This window comes from Streptopelia decaocto (assembly GCF_964273445.1).
Source record: "Streptopelia decaocto genome assembly, chromosome: 2".
NCBI classification, from domain to species: domain Eukaryota; kingdom Metazoa; phylum Chordata; class Aves; order Columbiformes; family Columbidae; genus Streptopelia; species Streptopelia decaocto.
Genome location: NC_138655.1, coordinates 88002813 through 88023368, shown reverse-complemented (window position 1 = coordinate 88023368; position 20556 = coordinate 88002813). Strand labels below are relative to the sequence as shown.

The window sequence follows — 20556 nt, the reverse complement described above, 5'->3', positions numbered from 1 at the left end:
TGTAGTAAATTAAAAAAAAAGGGGGGGAAGGGGGGAGAAAAAAACAAACAATCTGCTTTTATGTAAAACATACCTAACTTCTCTGCAAAACCAGTTGCATGTTAGGGCACAAACACCGAGAGAGATGTTCTCTCTCTAAGTTACAGCTCTTCATCATCTCCGAAGAGAACGGAGAAATTTCCTGAACAACTGTTTTCTGCCTGCTAAAATCTAGCACAGCAGCATCACAATAAGATTAAACTTAAGCAACACTATTTAAACCAATCTGATTCCTAATTCAGATAGAATATCAACAAATAACAGATGTACATTGTTTACAAAGTAAACGCTCATCTCATTCACAGGAGATACTAGGTTAAGACGCAATCTTCTATACAGATTACCTCAAGACCACTGCTATAAACAGAAAAATGAACACATCAAGTGATTCTAAACATCCCAAAATGACAACTTATATTTTTTCCTAACCAAGACCTTCTTCAACACAGCTAAACTGAACAACTACGTCTATTCTTAACATCCACTTTTTTTTTTTACACTTGCTACACAGTAGTAAAAAAAAAAAAAAAAAAAAAAAAACCAAACCTCATTACAGTTCTGCAACTTACATTATGTTTCATCTTCAATTTCTAAGTGTTCAGGGAAAAACAGAAACTTGTGTCCACAGACTATTGAAACAGCGGAATTAATCCCTGATGATACAAATGTGTTCTCTCACTCCTGACCACACAGCCATTCTAAATCATAGGTTCTGTGAGCTTAAATGTGCACATCTCACTGTAACAGTTCTTTGACAGAAATGTTTTGTGTGCTTTAAGTTATCTCTATACTGTTCTACACTCTAAGAAAATAAGCAAAACCATTTTTATGGTAGAAGATATTTTCTCTTGTTTTGCATACCTATAAAACATACCGAGTAACTTTAAGAAGCACAGTGCATTTCTTCCACAGATGAGGGAAGTCGAGAGGATACACATACATTTTTAAAGCTGCATAAACCACAATGCCAAACTTACACAGAACAAAGGACAAATCTAGCATTACTCAGCAAGAAGACTAGAAACATGCACACACACATACAACCCAACAGTCCTAATAATCCTAAAGGGGGAAAAAAAATACTGCTTTGTTATGCAAATATTCCATTTCAAAACTGAGAAAATTAAATGATGTCATTCGAGCTAACATCCTTACCTCAATGAAAGAGAGGCAAGAGACAACAACAACAATCCCTCCCTACCAACCCCCTTGCAAATATTTGTTTCAGTGAGGTTTGGCTTAAATAGGAGTCTGTAGCACTTGGCCCCAAGAAGAATTACAGAGAGAGTTTCGGAACTGCTTATTTTAAAGTTAGCATTTGTTCTGCCAACCTAATTATCACAATAATTAATGCAATGCATGTATTACTGTGTATTCACAGATTTCTTTTCATAGATTCCATTTCTAGTGATTCAAACAGCAACTTAGTAAATGGTTTCTAAAAATATAAAAACACAACCATGTTATTTCTTCCAATAATTTAATTCCCTGGAAGCATCTTCAGAGGCACAAGAAAAATCTTAAATCATGATATATCAAATGAATTTAATACTTAGCAACAGAAAAAATGGATTAAGATAGCTTCATATTATTACTCATCCAACAAATCACAGGCATTTCCTTCACTTAATAGCAATATTTTACCAGTGTTCAAATAGCAAAAATTGCATATAATTGTTATAGCAACATTTGTCTTAAGATTGTCACTTTCATTTTAAGACATTAAATAATAATAAAAAACATACCAAAACACATGTAGAACCACTCATCCAGCAACATGAGCAGTAATTTAACCACAACGAAAAAGCTCCAGAACTCAGAGCTATTATATTAGCACTTTCTATAGTGTATGATAACTGATGCTGAAAAATACCTACACTCCCGCAGACCTGCATTACTCTCTGATCTCAGTAAATTGTAGCAGCTAGCATCAGTGGCAACACTTCAAAGTGAATCAAATACACTTTTATTTAAACCTGTAAGAAAAAAAATTACATAGTGGTTTGGTTTTCTTACAAGCCTGCTGAGCAGGGTCAATAACTAAAATATCACTAAAGTATCAAATTTGAGAGAAAGAAACATTATTTGAGAAACAAATTTTTATCAAAATAGAAACCTGCCAGGTATCACCACGCTGTTGTAACAATTCTTCAGGCAACTGGGTTAAAAAACATTTCTTTATGGAAAGTAAAACCCTAATGAGGTCCATCAGAAATATAAACAGTAAAGCTAATGTTCAGCCAGGTTGGTTGCATTCAGAGCTGTAATAGGAATAAAATGTTCTGTAACTTTAAGACAGCACCCCGTATTGACTTTTTCAGCCTTGACATAATTTCTAGACTCCTCTAGTCACACTATAATAATTTCTCAACTTCTTTTATATCCTCCTACTGTGATATCTTAAAATCCCAGGACTTGAGCAATCATGGACACCAAAGCCTTCAATTCCACCTTTTATTTTGGGATAGTCCTACTACAAAATTTTAGATGCAGATGAGCATACAACAAAATATGTTAATGCCTAGATGACTGAAGCTATTTTGCAGTCATTAATTTTGTACTTAATAAATACTAAGTCAAATGCTGTGCTACTTTTATTAATCAAACACTTCTAGAGACAGATTTGCAGCTTGACTCATTTTAATAGCAAATCTAAATCTGGGGATAAGAGCAGAACAGACTGCAGGTCTTTTTCTAAAAACATTGACATTTGAGCAAACCTTACCAAAGAATGCTTGCCTGACTGAAGACTGACATTTCCTTTCTCTAACTCACTTAACTGAAAAATAGGCAATCTGGCCGACTCCTACAGTACCCCAAGGCAGCTGTATATCACTTTCAGTTGAAACTTGTGAATACTTTCTTTTTCTTTCTGTCTCTTTATTTTGACATGCATATTATGTTAGCTGATTTCAATCATGTTGCATGAGTGGATGACATACCTTAGAAGATTAAGTTTTGCCACCTGGGACTATTCCAGAAATTCAGTACTTTACAGCATCTCATACCCTTCTTCATCCTCTATGCGCCCACATTATCAATAGTAGCTTTCTTTCCTATTTTATGCTTAACAACAAGTTGTTCAAGGCTGCAGTTGATACAAGTCAGCTTGAAGTGTCATTCCCCTCTCATTCCCATTACAGGATGGGGCTGCTCCATTGTGTACAACACTCTGCTGCCACCTATTTGACAGAAGAAATACAACACTGTGAATGCCGCAACTGGTTTTGCCTTCCCTTTCCCCCGGCTTTCTTTTCCCCTGCAACAGCTGTTAGGAAAAAAAAAAAAAGCCACACTGTCGTAGAAGTTTTTGATCACTCCTTCCCATTCACACTCAGAGGCAGAAATCACTTCAGTAATTACATTTTCACTTAAGTATAGCTACAATTACAGCAGAGATTTGGTTGTTGAAAGTAGAAAGAAAATACACGACAAACCACTCTCTCCTCTTAAAAGGGACTCCAATTTAACAACTCTCTTCCATTTATAACCTCAAACAAGAGGCCAGTTCTAAATTTTGCTTTAAAGCAGCTATATAAAAATTTGTAATTTAATTATGTAGTGGAGCTCATTGAGGGCTTGATTTCAACAGCTCTCTAGACCTAACTGGGGCCATGGCACTCAACAAACATGGATTCACCAGCCGTCCCCCTTCACTACAGCAGACCTAAGATTCAGAAGTCAGTTAGGAAGTCAAATTACGGAGCCTTAAAGCAGAAACCACACACAAAGCATGAGATGAAGGAGGTGGTACTTTATCCGTCATCAGGGTCACAAAGATAAACACCACTTCATTCATCACAGCGTTCAGCCTGCTCTGTATGCAACCGGACAACACAGGAACAGCGGCAAAGAAAAGTCCCTAACTTGCATTTGTAAAACATCATGCAAGAGACACCCACCAAAGCTGCAAAAAACTCAGAAAGGAATCTATAACCTTCAGTTACAGATTCACGAAAGCATACATTCTGCTCTTTAATTACCAAGCCATATGGAAAAGTCCTATTTCAGGGCTCAGTCTGGTCCTTTTCACATCCTCGATTAAGTACTCAAATACTTCGTTGTTTTTTTTTTTTTTACTCGGTTGCTTTCCCAATATGCTATGTTTAATGTAAAATAGTGGTAGAAATGTGCTTCAGCATTTACCCCGAAAATGATCCATGACAAAAACAAACAAACAAAACCACAAACAAAAAACAACAACAAAAGGAAATATTTAAAAAGCAAATATATAGCAAGTTTTTCACACAAACTATAAATACCAAAAAGCATACAAACTCTTGTGTATTTTTCTATACAGGGAGAATAAATACCCTGCTTCAGAGCAAGGGTATGGAGAAAAGAAGGGGCTTTGTTGAAAGAGGGAGGCAGCAGGTAAGAAGAAAATGAGACAGGTGGAATAGGAGGGCACAGAGGCAATACCAGCCTGCAGTAGAAGTCATGAGAGATCTTCTGTGCTGTTAAAACATACCCATAAACATAATACTTTCATTTTCTCATTGGTATTGACATAAATAGTACTTGGTTTGGGCAGCAATTCGTTAATGCTTGTATTTGCTAATACATATTTGTACCACTGAGTGCATTATTGCATTGTTCTTTTTATGTATTCATAACATTGGCAGCCATAATACATATATTTAGCTATTAAAGTTAATCTGCTTAATAAAATTAATAGTTGCACTTCCTTAGTAACACTTGGTTTTAAATCTATTTAGTCTGACAATACAAGCTGCAATTACATAGATTGTGTAAAGTTGCCATAAATATTTAGTGGACCAAGTGAAGAGACACATGAAATTCCAATTGCTAGCTATTACTGGAATTATCTTTCTTTCTAGGCCACACACAAAAACTGTTTAAGTATGTTAAAAAAAATTGCCCAGAACAATGCCCAGAATAATTCACTAATTCCTTTTAAGCAATCAGGCTTTCGGTAGTTTACTTAAAGAGTTTAAGCCACACACAGCAGAACAACACATACAAGCATTTGAAAGAAATACTTGAGAGGCTTATTCTGCCCTCTGGTGCACTCCATCCCACAAGGACATAGCATCCTGCACAAAACCCGGGAAAGCATCCGAGCAACTCCAAAAGCTTGAAGTTAAAGCAGTTAAAGGGTCTGCCAAGCTACATTAAGACTGCTTAGTACCTTACAGGATCATACTCTGGATGATACCAGCATGAGCAAAAGCAGTAAAGCATTCTGAAGGACAGAAGGTAGCCCAGCTAATTTTTACTCCTTTGTAATTACAACAGAGACCCTAATTGCCCTGGCCAATAAGGACCAAGACCCCATTGTGTAAAACACTGAGTAAATACATAATTTGCTGGATTGCATGACAGTTTTCCACTGAAAGTATGTTCATGAGGCTGGTGTTACGAGCTTCCACCACCGGTAAACTGATGACAGGAGACAGACAGGTATCCAAGCACACCACAGATCATGGTACCACAGGCCCATGCAGGGATTCTACACTAACCCGGGAGCAGTAGGTTCTATATTTATAGTCTTACTCTAGCACAAATCAGTTATGGAAAAATCACTTTTTGGGTAATAAAAGGAACCACCATGCATACTAAATTAGAAGTAGTTTGATATAATCTTGAGACAATAAAATATTCTATAAAACATAACTATAAAATTCTTTAACTCCATAAAATTAAGGTCTGTTAGGCTTATTTTTGCCTGTGAATAAGTCTTACTACATCTCTACAACAGTGCTGCTAATATTCTTTACAATTAATTAAACTAGATCTTCTTACACTGAACAGTCAAACTGCTTGTTTTAAACACACACACAAAAAAATCCATTAATTTTCTCACAAGTTGTGAGGTTTTGTTCCATTCATAACAAGCTTAAAACCTGTGGCATAATATAACAGCACCACAATGCATATGGAATTATAAGAACCACAAGGTACAGTACATAATATATATTATGCAAGCTCTAATGCACAATTCTAAGCCTTGTTACGATTGAAACAGTGGGAAAACTTCTTAATTAATTCCTTGAATTATTTAGCCTGCAGTTTCGTCTAAGCAAGATTGTATCAAATTAAGAAAAAACTATTTTTGCCATGAGGAAGCATGGCAGGATCAGAACCAAAATGGATAAGTATGCAGCTAGCAAGAAGTAGCATCATTAAGATTACTGATTGATATTTACGTGTGATTTAAAAAAAAAAAATCCACTCTACAAACTAGTGGGGATCCTTCCTGTCTAACACATGAACTACAATACCAAAACACGTCTCCAGCACAAAATAACTATTTTCAGAACTAATCTACCAAATAGGCAATGGCAGCAATCACTAGAAGCTATTTACTTCAATGTTATTGAGATGGTCAAATAAGCCAAACCAAATTAAAGGTTTTCAAAGTAAGGATCCTGAGAGAGAGCTGTTCTGTAAGGAGGGTGCATCCCAACCTGGCTATTGAATACCACAATGATGGACCTTGAAAGGAACCTGGAACTCAACTATCAGGAGATTTCAGTTCTCAGTTCTGGCTTACTTCTGGGACAACTTATTTAAGCTTGTGCCTTGACTTCCCTCATAGCCAAGTACTTACTGGATACATCCACTGGAAGCATTTTCTTCATATGAGACCACCTCATACTGACACTACTCTCACCTACATAGACTTTCTCATAGAAGACTTTCTGCTATACTAACTGCATGGATAGAAATAAGATGAGGGAAGGGCACTGCCCCTGTAACAGGAGAAAGTCAGCAATAGATACTTTTAGTTATTTGATTCACTCATGTCCTAAACAGAAGGATACCAGCTTGCATGCCCATGTCCCAAACACTGCCTTCCTCACCATTAAGTTGCACAGCACCATCTCCCCCCACAGCAATGGTTCATAACCACAGGTACAAGTTCAACAAATAGAAGTATGAAATCTTACAACTCCAAAGGAATGACGCCACACACCAAGACATGCTGGGGGCTGACAAGCCGGGAAGGAGCTTGGCAGAAAAAGGCCTGGGCGTCCTGTTAGACACCAAGATAACCATGCGCCAGCAAAGAAAGCCAACATCATCTTTAGCTGCATTATAGTGTGTCACCAGAAAGTCAAGGGAACCGATCTTATCCACAAAGGGCCACAAAGAGCTGAAAGATTGGAGCATCTCTCATATGAGGAGAGGCTTAGAGAGCTGAATTTGCTTAGCCTGAAAGAACACTCAGAGAGGGATCTGACTGATGTGTATAAAAATAGCTGATGGGTGGTTGGAAGAGTAAAGGTGACTGAGACAGACTCTTGTTAGTGGTATTGAGTGACAGGAGGTGATACAATGGGCACAAATTGAAATACGGGAAATGGCAGTTAAAAATATGAAAGTTTAGTGGTGGTGGGTGTTGTTTTTTTACTGTGATAGTGATTGAACTGCACAGGTGAGGGAACAGGGTGCTCAGAGAGTTTGTGGAGTCTCCATCCTACTCAAAACTTGACTGGACATGGTCCTTTGCAACCTGCTTTACCTGACTCTGCTTTGAGTAAGGGGGTTGAACTAGACAGTCTCCAGAGGTTCCTTTCAACCTTCAGCCCTTCTGTGGTTCTATAAAATTATATGATATAAACTTTTGCACGTTTCCCCTCCCTACAACAATACCACTTTCTCACCACCCAGCATGAAAGCTATAACTACTTCAGGGTGCAGCAGAGATACAGGTGAGCACAGGTTTTTACATAAGTTGTAATTTTCTTCTCTGGGTTCTGAAGACCTTGTCGCTATCTTTTTTTTTTTTTTTAAATCATCCCTGCTGCCACTTCATCTTCCATGCAGCATGAAAACATAGTCACATCAACAGGCAGGGGGTTGAAATCAATTAGTAGTTCACCACATGTTTGGTTCACAACCATTAGGAGTAAGCATCTGATACAGATAAATACACAGAATAATCAGAAACGAGTAAGTTGTTTAATTTTGTCAGCATGGGGAAAGAGGAGACTAAAGGCCTTGCAAGACTGAGGCCTTCTCTTTGGAGAGCACAAAAATAAAGAAGGTAAAAGGGAGGATCTAGAGATAAAGCTGAATTCAATAGACAAGTGTAAAGAGATCCTTACTCAGGTGAGGGTTTATATGCTGATTTTTACATTTCACCTTTCAGCTAAGAGTGTAGTGTTTGCTTCTTAAAATGAATTCTTGCATGACTCCAAGCACCCATATGTCTGCAAGGAATTGAAACTAAATAGAACCTTAATATCCCCTAAAGAACAAACAAACAAACCCAAATAAACAAACAAAAACCCCCACCACACACCAAGCCTGTACACATCTGGCAAGGTGAAAAAAGATACCAAGCATTTACTGGCTTTTTAAAATGTAGTTACATGCAAGTAAGATCTTACTGTACAATAATTCATCCATGTTACATATGAAAGGAACACATAACACAGAAAAGTCAACCCATTATTTTTGTATCTCATAAAACACATTTGCTATAGAATTTCTGACAACAAATGCCAACAGTAAGTAGACAAAATAACCTTCTACTACCCAATACAAAGTAGTAAACTGAGCAATTGTGGCTATCTGCAATATGGCCAAATTTGACTCAGCTATTTAATAACATGACTACTAGCATAGCAATAGCCATAAAACTGGAGCCACTTCTTCAGTCCTACATTTAACTGCTCAGTGCAACAGAAGTTTCAAGTGCTGTAAGCAAGTTTACTAAGGTTACACTGCCTTTTTGCTTCAGAAATCTAAAAAAAAAAAAAAAAAAAATTTCAACTCAGTTCAATACAACTCAAACCAAAAGAATCTTACAGCACCATCAAATACTGATGAGATCACTTCAGAAAAAAAAAATAGTTCCAGGTTCATATCTTCGTGTGCGTATCCGCTGAAACACTGTGAAAGAAGAGACCTTTATAGAATTTTGGCCAACCTACCATTTGGATAACTGATTTTCAAGACATCCAACAGACAGAGGGATATAAGTATATAGTTATGGATAACATAATTTAGATTAATCCATCTGCATGCTACCTATACAATAATAGATTATTACTATTTAGAATCAATACATTGCAAATAATCACTCCCATGAAACCTAATTAAATGAAAACAAATCATGGTCATCGCACCAGATTCCTAAAGCACCAAAAGCCAAAGCAGGACATTTAAAGGCTGGTTAGAAAACATGAGGCTAAACTGTTTACTTAGTAACTATGAAGTGAATGTGCTACTGTTTTCTGAACATCCAATGGAGAAGGCTACAGTGCTGAGAGCTAATCCCCATTTCTCACCAAAACAGACAGGAACGCACACTGGATAATTTGTTCCTACTGATGATATCATTCTGTTAAGTGTACTGTTTTTAATAAGGAGCAAGTTTCAGTCTTCTCTCACTTTCTCCCATGTACAAGATCAGATCAGCCTCTCAGTGACCTACTTTATGAGTCATAGCCCTCACTATTTATGATTCAGAAAAACGTCTTCTCTGACAGTATTTCCCAGACTACTGTGGGTTCATTCCAAGAACCAATTTCATCTCCATTGGTTTCCTACAGGAAACCAGACCAACTTCCTATTATTTTATTTTCCTTCATTTCAGCACAGCTCACATAAACTAACTGGAAGCGAGAGTGATAGAAAACTTTCTTCTGCACAAACACAAGCCAATACAAACACCACCAAAAAATATTGAAGACGTAACTTGTTCAAAGTCACCAGAATGTGAAGCAAGCTAAGATTAGAAGTCTTTCTCCCTCCTTCCCAAACATGAGGCATACAGGCAAAACCAGTAAGTTTATATAACTAAAGTTTAATGGTAAGAGTTCTTCAGGTGTCTGGTGAAGACATTCACCCCCTAACAGGTGGCCTAGTTCTACTCCCTCTTCTAACACTGGAAATTGTTTTAAAATGTTAAGCACTGTTGGACTGCTTTTAAGTCCTATAGTTCCCGTAGTTAAGTCCCCTGAACACCTCAGTCAACAGACTTGGGGTGCCTAGGTTGTCTCCTCAACTACAACAACAGAAGTATTACTGGAGATGCTAGGAAGCATAATAAGCAGAAGTCCATCTAGACTTCTAGTAGGATTACTTAACATTGCTTAAGTATTGGCCTGCTGCATTCAGCCTGGCATTTAAGAGCCATTTTGATGTCTCCTAATTGTGCTGCAACACATTAGATATCCAAAGGCCAAGACTTGGGTCCAGCTCTGAATTGGCTCAAAGTGTTCATGCAGCAAGATACTTGAGCTTTCTCAGAGCCCATGGCAGCGTCATGTAAGACCCTACATCTGCATCACCATTATCCCCTTTCACACCATCCTAGTGCTGTGAATTGAGCTGTTGGCAGTTACTGCAGCCACAAGGGGATAGTTTGGGACTACTATGTTAGTACCATGCTAACATCATCCAAGGGACAGATGTAATTTCACTGGAGATTGTTATCCAAGGCACTAGTTCAACAAATGCAATGCTAGAACATCTAGCTCTGGACTGTAAATACCCAGCAAGGTTTGCTACCTCAGGTTTCACCAGCAGTTAAGCTGCCCTTGGACTCATGTAGCCTCGTTCCTATACTGCTGTACCTGAGCTAATAAACCCAACTAGTCCCATGGTTAGCACAGAGCAAACTGGATAATTCACTCACAAAAGCAATTTAAAGGAAAGATTATTCTCCTTTCACCTCTATATTCTGCTGGTTTTCTTGGCAATAACTGCAGTCTTTCTACGTTATTTCTTCTTGCTAAGGCTTAAGGGTTGATGGGAGCAACACATTGCTTTCTGTAGAAAGGCTGACTTTCATGAGACTTAAATGCTCCTTCAGTTCTCTCTTCAAGAGGGGCCAAGGAATATTACCACTTAAGAATACTTTCACATTCTACAAAAAAAAGGACAAAGCATATGGCTGACAAACAATTTATTTCAATGACAATTTGCTACTTGGCCATCAGTTTCAGTTTGTAATCACAAAGTGAAGTACGAATGAGGTTTTTGCAAGTAAACAGAGCTCACCTGTTAGTAAAACAAGCTTCTCCATCATAGAGCAATATAACATAAAATATGTAAAACATAAATTGAAGTTATTTGCTCTGCTATCTATATTCTTTGCTTATGATGCAGCAGTACTTGCCAGGGTGAAGCTACTTATCTTCAACAAGTCCTTTTTGTTTCAGTTTCTATAATGATTTTTCCAACCAAAAACTCCAGAAATCTTACAATACTGTAGGTTGTAGCAAAGCTGTTTTCTCTATTTTTAGGTCAATCCTTCAAAGCATATCACCTGCATGAAAACTGGTATAGGTGAAGCCTTTCTGGAAGTGGTGCTCTTAGATACGCATACTGGTTATAATGCAAACAGGATAATGTGGTTTTAAGCACCATTTGGCTCAACAACACTGTATAAATCCTCCAATAGGATCGATCAGCAGCAAACTACAACAAAAGTTGTTTCACATAGTAGAAAAAGCAGATTTCTAAACCTGCAAGTTTTGTTGACAATTTAACCTCATTATTCTGACATCTGAGTAAATATTCAGTAGCAAGACTCATGCAGTAATTCTGCACCACAGCAAATACAACTATCTTGATTTAAGGCAGTGTTTGCCTGTCAAAATTAGCAGTTCTTAAAACAGCTATAACTGCTGCAGTCTAAAACAATCAAAGCAGTAGACCACCACCAATGCACATTCACAATTCTCAGTGCTAGAAGCTACTCACCTTGACATGGCTCTGTGCTCCCAGGTTGTATATCTCAGTGGGTTTGACTTCATTAATGATCTTCACCAGGCAGGTGCTGTCCGTGAGATCACCATAGTGCAGCTTCATGTCTTCAGAGTTTAAGAACACAGAGTTAATATATTTTAGTCCCAGAACAATGTGGCATTCTTGGTCCAAATCCTATTCCAAGCTTAAAATCCGAGTTAACATTTATTGGAAAAAGTTAAGACATCACTGGTTGAACAAGGTTTTGCTTGTGTGTTTTTGTTGGGTTTTATTTTTCTTTTCTTCCTCCCCACCTCCCCCCACCTTGCTTTGAGCACAAAATATATTTCCCTGCAGGAGAATTTCTGATTCTCTTTTCAATAATCTGATCTACCTAGAAACATTGATGTAATTTATTTGATAGTTTGCATTTCATTAACTCACGTTGTATAAATTAGATCAACATCAGAATTTCAGCCACAAAAAATGTTTTATTTTAGTTTAGGCTTCCAGTATTTCACACACAAAGGTTTCTAATAACTTCTTCAGCATACATTGATAGCTTTCTCCTCCTTCCCAAAATGTTCCATGTTTAAGCTCCTCACTCAGAGTAATTTCACAACACAACAAAAATCCCTAAGGTATCTACAAGATGAACATTTAGGTAACATTATTAATACATGCAGTCTATTGTACTGTAATGTTTTTCATTTGAAATATATAGATACACACTGGAAAGGAATTTCAGAGAACACTGTAACACTGACAATGAAACATGCTTCATTGACAGTTACATATCAAAATCTCAGATGTGGTTAGATACATCAGTCACACAGCTGTTACTTATCTTTTCCTGACTGATTTACTTTCTAGGTAAGAGCATGAGATGAGCTCCTGTCAAAATTAAAAGAGCAGGTTGCAATAGCTTATCAACTTGTCTTTGGTTTCAGACCCTGACTTGTCAAGAAGTCATGCCAGAAGTGAAATTCATTCTGATAAAACAGGTTTCATTTCCCCTTATTAAAAAAAAAAAAAAGTCATACTACCACACTGCTATTTACATATCTATTCAATAAAAAGAATAATCTTGTTATAATTATTGATGAATTAGCTGTTTACATTTACTTGCTGTATCTATATAGACTTTAATTTGATGATTTTGACCTTAATAAATTTATGTTTATATTGTCCTATCTCCAGGAAAAGAAGAAATTCCTATCTCAGTAGAGTTTAGCAGTCTTCCCATTTGACAAAGGTTACCACTTTGGGGGAGGGCTGTATTATCTACAGATACAACCAAATACCTTTTTTTTTTTTAATTATGAAACCAAGAAATACAAGGTTTATTACAAGAGACTACCATATGAATACACACCACATTTTTTTAAACACTGTAGAGATATCTGAACTTTGTTTTTGTTTGAGCTGTTTTGTATTTGTTTGTTTGTTTTGACAGTTTAAGGCAGCATGGAAGCAACAGATCACGCAGTTCTCAGGTGTTCAACTTTCACATTCCTATTCAACAGGTACTTGAAGCTCTTCAGGGTGATAAAGTGATATAGACAAGCAGGTCACAGTATCTTCTTGAAATCTGCTTTTACATCCACAGTGCTTGAAAAGGACAGCTCTGAAGAGACCCAGTTCAAACTGTGGCTAACAGATAAGGGAATCATAATGAATTTTTTTTTTTTCAAAGTTAACTGTGATTTAATGTGAGGGATGGCAAGCAGGTTATCACACTTTTTGTGCATATACATCAAGTATCCATGGTGCAGGCTACCTTAATTCCTGCCACCAGTTCTATACAGGCTGTGCCAGAACACCACCACATTTTCACTTGTGGGGAATACAACCGTCCTGCTTCCCAAATGAAATGCAGTTCATTAAACTAGTGTGGGCCACAGCAAGCACAAGATCCCAAACAGTTATAGGATAAAAATATTTAGTTATTGGTGTTAAGCTGCAATCCTCAAAACTGTTGATGTCCAGACCACCATAAAAACTGCTGCATTTTCCTTGCAACACTAAATAGAGACGACAAGCAAGCACCATATAACCAGTTTCTTTGATGGCATTTACCACCTTTTTCAGGACAACTCTGTGGGCTGGTGGGAGCAGGAAAGAACTCAAATGTACTACCCTTTCTGTACTGGAAAAGAATGCTTCTCCAGGGAAACAGGAGGCCCTCTTCTTCCTCTGCTTACCTTGGCTGCGAGTTAAACAAAATCTCCCTGCCAGCTGAGCCAGCCTTTCAGAGAGGATGGAGCAGAGGATACTGTTACAAGAACAGGATCAGGTGGCAGCAACTCTGTAGGAGCTGTAGGGTCTGAAAAGCAGCTCTTTCCTCTCCAGCCTAAGAAACAGCTGAGCAGGGAAGAGGTGCCATAGCCAGGATCCCTCTTCCAACACCAAAGACATTCAGTTCTGCCACCATCCCCAAGCCAAGACATCAGGCTTAGAGCTTCCCATGGGAAGGTGGGCTGGGCTGAGCTGGGCAGAGATACCCTCCCATGAGTATCTTAAGTTTAAAGCTCCCAAAGGGGAATGCCATTTTGGTCTACCATCAAGACTTCAAAGCTTCTTGTTCAAATGGCTTTTTTGAACATGAGAAGGGCATGAAGTATTGTCCATTTGACGACCCATGAAGAAAAGGTCTTTCAAGAGTAATAGAAATGGTCACTAGAAATGGGGTTTGTTTGGTGCAAAGTTTTATAAACACAGATTAAAGATGAAAATCTGTGCTTTAGTAACGTCATGCAATCTAAAAACCTCCTTATCAAGCAATAGATGGAAGGCTTTCTTCAGGAAACACCTTGTTTTCCTTCTTGTTCTCACTACATTTTTTTTTTTTTTCAAAAAAGGTTCACTGTCTATGAAGATCATCATCTCGCAACTTGTAATCACTTACTCATGGGAAGAACACACAGGGCAAAGACAAAATTAGGGTTTGCTCACACTGACCACTATTGCTTCTTTGCTTCCTTCAGTACTGCCTGGAAACTCATTGTTTCCAAACAGTTTCCATGGAGCAGCCTTTCTTGAGATTCCTGGTCCAATTCTTCCTTCTCCTCCCATTCATATGGCTGCATTCCTCAGTTAAAGAAAAATGAGATTACAAGTGGGGAAAATATTTGAAGTCTGCATTCTTGTTCCTTTCTTCTATTCCTTTCCTTAAATGTTCATATACATGTTTATTGCAATCTACATTGTCTTCTCAAATCACTTTTCATATTCACAAGGTGGTCCTCACAACGCATAGTTTCCTGTTTGAATTCTTTTGCTCCATTTTACCTTGTGAGCCATGAATGTAACTCAAGGAAAATACAGTTCTTATATTGTCCTTGACAGAAGCACAGGTTTCAATATTCTTCATGAAGATATTTTATTCAATTTAACCCCTCTCTCAACCAGATATTTTAAGGAGCAATGTACAGAAAGCAGCAACTACTCACATCAAATACCACTGAAGTCATGTCAGAATTTTTTTTTTTTAATTACAAGCAAAGATCAAATGAGATCTAAAAGTTGCATTATATACTACAATTTGATAAAATTAGGCTCTGTTTAACGATAGTGGCAAGTAGACTTTGAAAGACATGAGATTTATTTATGGCATGGAGGTATTTAGTGTTAACAATACCTTAAATCAGACTATTTAGGACAGTGTCAGTTTGCACAACACACAATATGCATAGTATAGAAAACCATATGGTTGTCAAAACGTTCAGTCCTTTTGCTGAACTGGAACTTCTCATTAAGTGACTAGTTAACCTTCTTTAAGGCAAAATACTCCAACAATTTTTGCAAGGTGTACACTAAAGGTAATAATTTCAGCTTTCCAAATTATCATCAATAATAAAGAATACAGTAAATCATCAGCAAATTTCCAAGAGCAACGCCTTTCCTCCAGAAAAAACAGGTGGTAGTTTCCTTGGGTCCAGAAATTCAGAAGATCCAAACATTCATTCTATCATCAGTAAGAACTGATCATGTCTAATTCGTGCTGTCATACAGGCTGTCCTCAAACCTTCACCTCCATCAGGCACTAAGAAACTCATAAGGAAACAGAAGTGGAGTACTTAAGATAACTGCCTCAAAAAAAAAACCCACACTTCACTATTCTGCTACCTCAGTTTTTTCAACCTCACAGAGCTTTTTGCAGGTCCAGCCACTTTCTAATGGCTACTGCCTAGCTACGTGTAAACTGTATCAGCATTTCTACACAACAGAAGGCACCTTCCTGGACCCCTTCCATATTTTCCCCTCTTGGTAACTCACACACACATAAGAGTATCTATACTTTGTGTCACATTTTCAGAGAAAGATTATCACTTTTCTTTCTAAAACAGAGCAGTTAGCTAACATAAGCGGAAAAAAGGCAAGGCTACCTACCAAGGTTTTTTGTTTGTTGGTTTTAAATAACTAACCCTAAGTCAAGCAGAGCTTAAAAATAACTACATATTAACAACATTTAGGTTGAGGAAACAGATTCACTTTTTGGTACTGGTGACCTTTCTCCACCAAACATACACCACAGACTAAAGGAAAAAAAAAAAAAAGATAAATATAGAAGAAAAATCTTACTTCCTTCAATGTGAGCCTGTGGGTTCTTATAGAGATGTTCAATCCGGCCTGTATTAAAAGAACTAGACCGACGAACAATGCCATGCACCTGGAGATTGAACAAGGAAAAACACAAGATGAAAGTGGTAAACGTTAAGAGGAAAGCGTTCATCATCATCGTCACTGTTTTCAGATACACGGGCCTAACCCTTATGTCAGATTAGAGCTTGTCTCTGTTCCTAAAGGAAGACATTTATCCCAATCATAACAGAATACCCTGGAGATGAGCTCTGATGTTGTCTTATTTATTTTAGTACCCTCAAGTGGTTTCACCTTCTCCCTTGTTGACACCACTAGGAGTCCAAGTATCACATACAACACAGAAAACACTGACTTGCCCTAGAACATCATCTCCTAGTGAGAGAGACTTGCCAGTATTACTGGAGTTGGGGAAGCAATATGTGAATCCCAAGATAATCCCTTCTCCCTGGTTGCAGAGAAGTCTTTCTGGAGCCAGAGATGATGGGCATGGAAAAAGCAGCAGCAGGAGACTGGGCTAGGGAAAAGAAAGAGTGGGCAGAGAGGAGAGATGGGAAGGAAAAGACAAGACAGGGAAAGAAGTGGCAGGAGCTGCAAAGCCCAAAGATATTTTAGAAAACAGCTGTTATTCACTTTTTGGAGTGTTGGAAGAACAGCCAGAACAGTCAGTGCTGTTTTGTGGACTTGATGAGTCAGTGTTCTCTAGTGAGTTATGAGACATGCAGCAAACCTAAGGCTGAAACACAGGTTGAGAATTTCCTTTAACCAGCCACAATAAAAAAGGTGTTGAAAAAAACCCCACTGGTTCTGACTAGCATTAAAGAAAAGCCTATTTGTGTCTAGTGCATTAGAGAAATTGTTCAAACACTGATCCCGTTTCCTCCTCATGTAAGATAGCCCCATGCATTCTACCAAAATTCACGTTAGCTTAGGTTACCAGATACAGAGGTTGTGATTGCACAAGTGAAATCAAGCTTCAGCACTTGACTGTCCTCCACTTCTCCCTGCCCTTTATTTCTGGAAGTGATCCTTACACTTTAATGCATCCTACACTTGCTTGGGTTGGGCCATCGCTTCACACTCACTTCATGTTAACTGGTACCTGCAAGAATATATCAGCAGGAAAAGAGAGGGTTTGGGGCTCTGTTTGGGTTTGGTTTTGTTTGGGGATTTTTCATTTACACATATCACAAGCTACAGATATTGACACAGAAAACACTTCTAGTTCCATCTCAAGTCTGAAACTTAACTGAGTAAAAAGGTATGACAACCACAGTGAGACCAGTTTGTCACTTTAAGAATGGAAATTTGGTGGCAAGATCCCTAATAATAGTTGAATAGCTTCATCTTCATAACTTGCAAGTCAAATTTATGATAATTTCCCTCCATCCCAGCCACACAACAGGCTTACCATGTACTTTGTTCGAAAATCCAAATCCTAAACTTTCCAAAGCTGAATAAATATTTGCATTTTGAGGATCAATGGGGAACTGAGAAACATGGCCTTCCAAAAGAAATTTCCATCAAATAATGAATTTATGAAGACAAATTTTCAAAGTTATGTATTAAAAGCCCTATAAAAATAATTACTTAGAGAATGTGAGGATAATTGAAACAGACATAAGGTTTACAGAGAAACACTTTACAAAAAGACACTTCCGTAACCACTTTTGAAAATATGCTGGAAATATTTTTGAGTACTCAAATGAGCACCTGTTTTGCTGAGGAAAAATTAGATTTTGCAGTTTTAAAGCATCAGGTAGCTGTGGAAGCTACCTGAAGTGCTCTACAACTCTTCTAGCGTAATTAGATATTTTAGCTTAGCGTCCTGATGAGAGACTTCTTGAGCTCTCAATTATCTATCTCTGAATGAAGTCATGCTGAAATTCAAGTTCACACAAATGATTGACCAATAAGTTGAATCTTGCCAGCTTGAAGCTTGATGAAAGATGGTGCTTGCAAGACCTTTGTGTCAGCTGAATGGCTGTGAGACCATTTGACTAATGAGGTGTGATAAATGCAGTCACCCCAGGCCTTCAAAAAGATTCAGCAAACAAACAAATCCAGCATCCAGCAATAACAAGAAAACATGCAAACCCAGCTTCTCTTTCTTTTCTTTTTTTTTTCTCTTTCTCCCACTCCTTTTTCTGGTATGCACACACAAGAGAAAGAAAACCTGCCAAATGCTTAATCCATGACAGCAATGTTACCATAAAAAACTTGATGAAAGGTACCTTTGTCTGCATGGGACAGGTGAAATGCAAACTTTGTGACAAGCCAAAATGTGTGCAAACTGGTTAATCTAGTTAAGAATGTAAGATCAGTGGATTTTTCACAGTAGGGTTTGATCTTTAAATAGATTGAAATTTTTTAAAAAAGTAAAATGAAACACCTTAGTTAGGAAGGCAATAAGTTATCATGTGTACCCCTGTGTTCAGTTATTCAGAGACAGGTTTCTAACTGGGAACATAGGAAAGAATTTCAACTAATAGGTGGAGAGTTGAGGAACAGAGTAAAAAACCTCTACCCAATTATTGCAACCTTTCTATTGTGGAAATGGCTATATTTCATTTTAAACGTGGTTAGCAGTTCCCACTTTCATTGTGGACTGGGAGAGAGCATGTGTTTTTGACTTAATAGTTGCAGAAGCAAACACAATGATATCTCTCTTCCCCAAATGGAATGGAGAAATAGTAAAAATAATCCATTTACAACACTCAGAAAACAACACCAATAAGCAGATCAATCAACAAAGCAGGAGAAACGATGGAATAAGCAAGACAAGATTAACTATGTGCAAAAGCATGAAAAGCACAGACTGGCTGAGAAAAGACTTCTCACTAAGCTATAAAGCAGTATTACAACAGAAGTGATAAAATCCAATATTAGAACAAGCATTAGCTTTCACTAAAACCCCAGAAAATACTACACTGTGGGAAGACTAATTTGACTGTCCCTTTCCTTCCATTATCACACATTTTGGAAGCATCTTTCATGACTGAGAAGACAAACATTTTCACATATATGTGAAAACAGTTCAAAACCATCAAATCATACCATAATAAAGTGATTGTTGCTTTGCTGGGCCGCAAAAGCATGATATTGCCAGGGAAAATTATGCAGCAAGCCGTAAGGAATCAGACTCCCTTTATTTTAAGGAAAAGGTAAATGAAAAGAATATAATTAATCCAAGAGAAGGGGTATATTTTGGGGTTTGGGGTTTTGTGTTGGGGCCTTTTTTTGTTTGTGTTTTTTTTTGTTTGTTTGTTTTTTGGTGTTTTGTTTTGTTTTTTTAAACAGAGAAAGCAAAATGCAAGGTTTTCATTGCCAAAGTATAACTGCCAAAATAAAGGAGCCTTTAGTGTGGACAGAGAGAAGGGGAAAGAGAACAAACAAGAGAATCTTATTCCTCTATGTAGTACATTGCATCATAAATTATTCCCTAATTCCTTACAGTTTTGGCTCACACAGGTCACTGCTTATCTGAGTTGGCGGGAAACATGCAATGGAGCTATACCCTGAGGAGAAGAGGGAATCCACCAGTGGACATTAGATGATAAATAGTACAATAAGCTGGCATGATTACAGGCCATGTTGCACATTCCTCTCTGGAGTTTTGATTTGTTATCTAGGGCTGGAGTGGAAAACATACACAGAAAAGGACAGAAGCAGAGGAAGCTGGAGCTGCAGCATCCAAATGGCTCCATCAGCCTGCAGCCAGTCACCAAGTCACTCACCTCATAGCCTTTTTCCAGCAGGAACTCAGCCAAGTACGATCCATCCTGGGAAGAGTAAGATATAGGAAAATGTGTTAGAAACACAGTGAAGGGGCCTGGGAGATTTGAACTGGTTAAGGTCTCAAAAAGGGAAGAAAAAAAATTTGCAGTGAGCTTACCAGGTAACAAGCATATACTTTGATTTCTCCAGATTTGTACACTGACCTAAAATACTATAGATGCTTTTTAGTTGATTTTAGATTAAGAAGCAGTATATTTTAATATAACTTGCTTACAAATTCTGGTTGAGAACTATCGTCTCTTGAATTTCTTCCCAAGTTCCATTATAAAGTGCCTCGGGACCTCATTCCAAAATATCCTAACCACAGTTATTGAATTTGAACTATTTTGGAGACAGGGAAGGAAAAACATTCTAGAAAAACTGGTGCAAGCTTGGCATACTGTGCAAACCAATGTGCCTCTGTAGCACTGTGTCACACTCACATCTCCCTTGCACATGCAGTCCTTC

General features: G+C 37.7%; 1 protein-coding gene across 1 annotated transcript in view; it reads right to left on the bottom strand.

Annotated features, from left to right (window-relative positions):
* The window catches only part of GMDS (GDP-mannose 4,6-dehydratase), a 416345-nt gene that overhangs the window by 331047 nt on the left and 64742 nt on the right, over window positions 1-20556 (bottom strand). Inside the window, exons 2-4 of the mRNA XM_082044403.1 lie at window positions 20049-20093; window positions 16294-16381; window positions 11725-11834 (exon numbers count right to left, since the gene is read on the bottom strand). Of these exons, the coding sequence (XP_081900529.1) occupies window positions 11725-11834; window positions 16294-16381; window positions 20049-20093 (243 nt within the window). The remainder of the gene's footprint in view (window positions 1-11724; window positions 11835-16293; window positions 16382-20048; window positions 20094-20556) is intronic.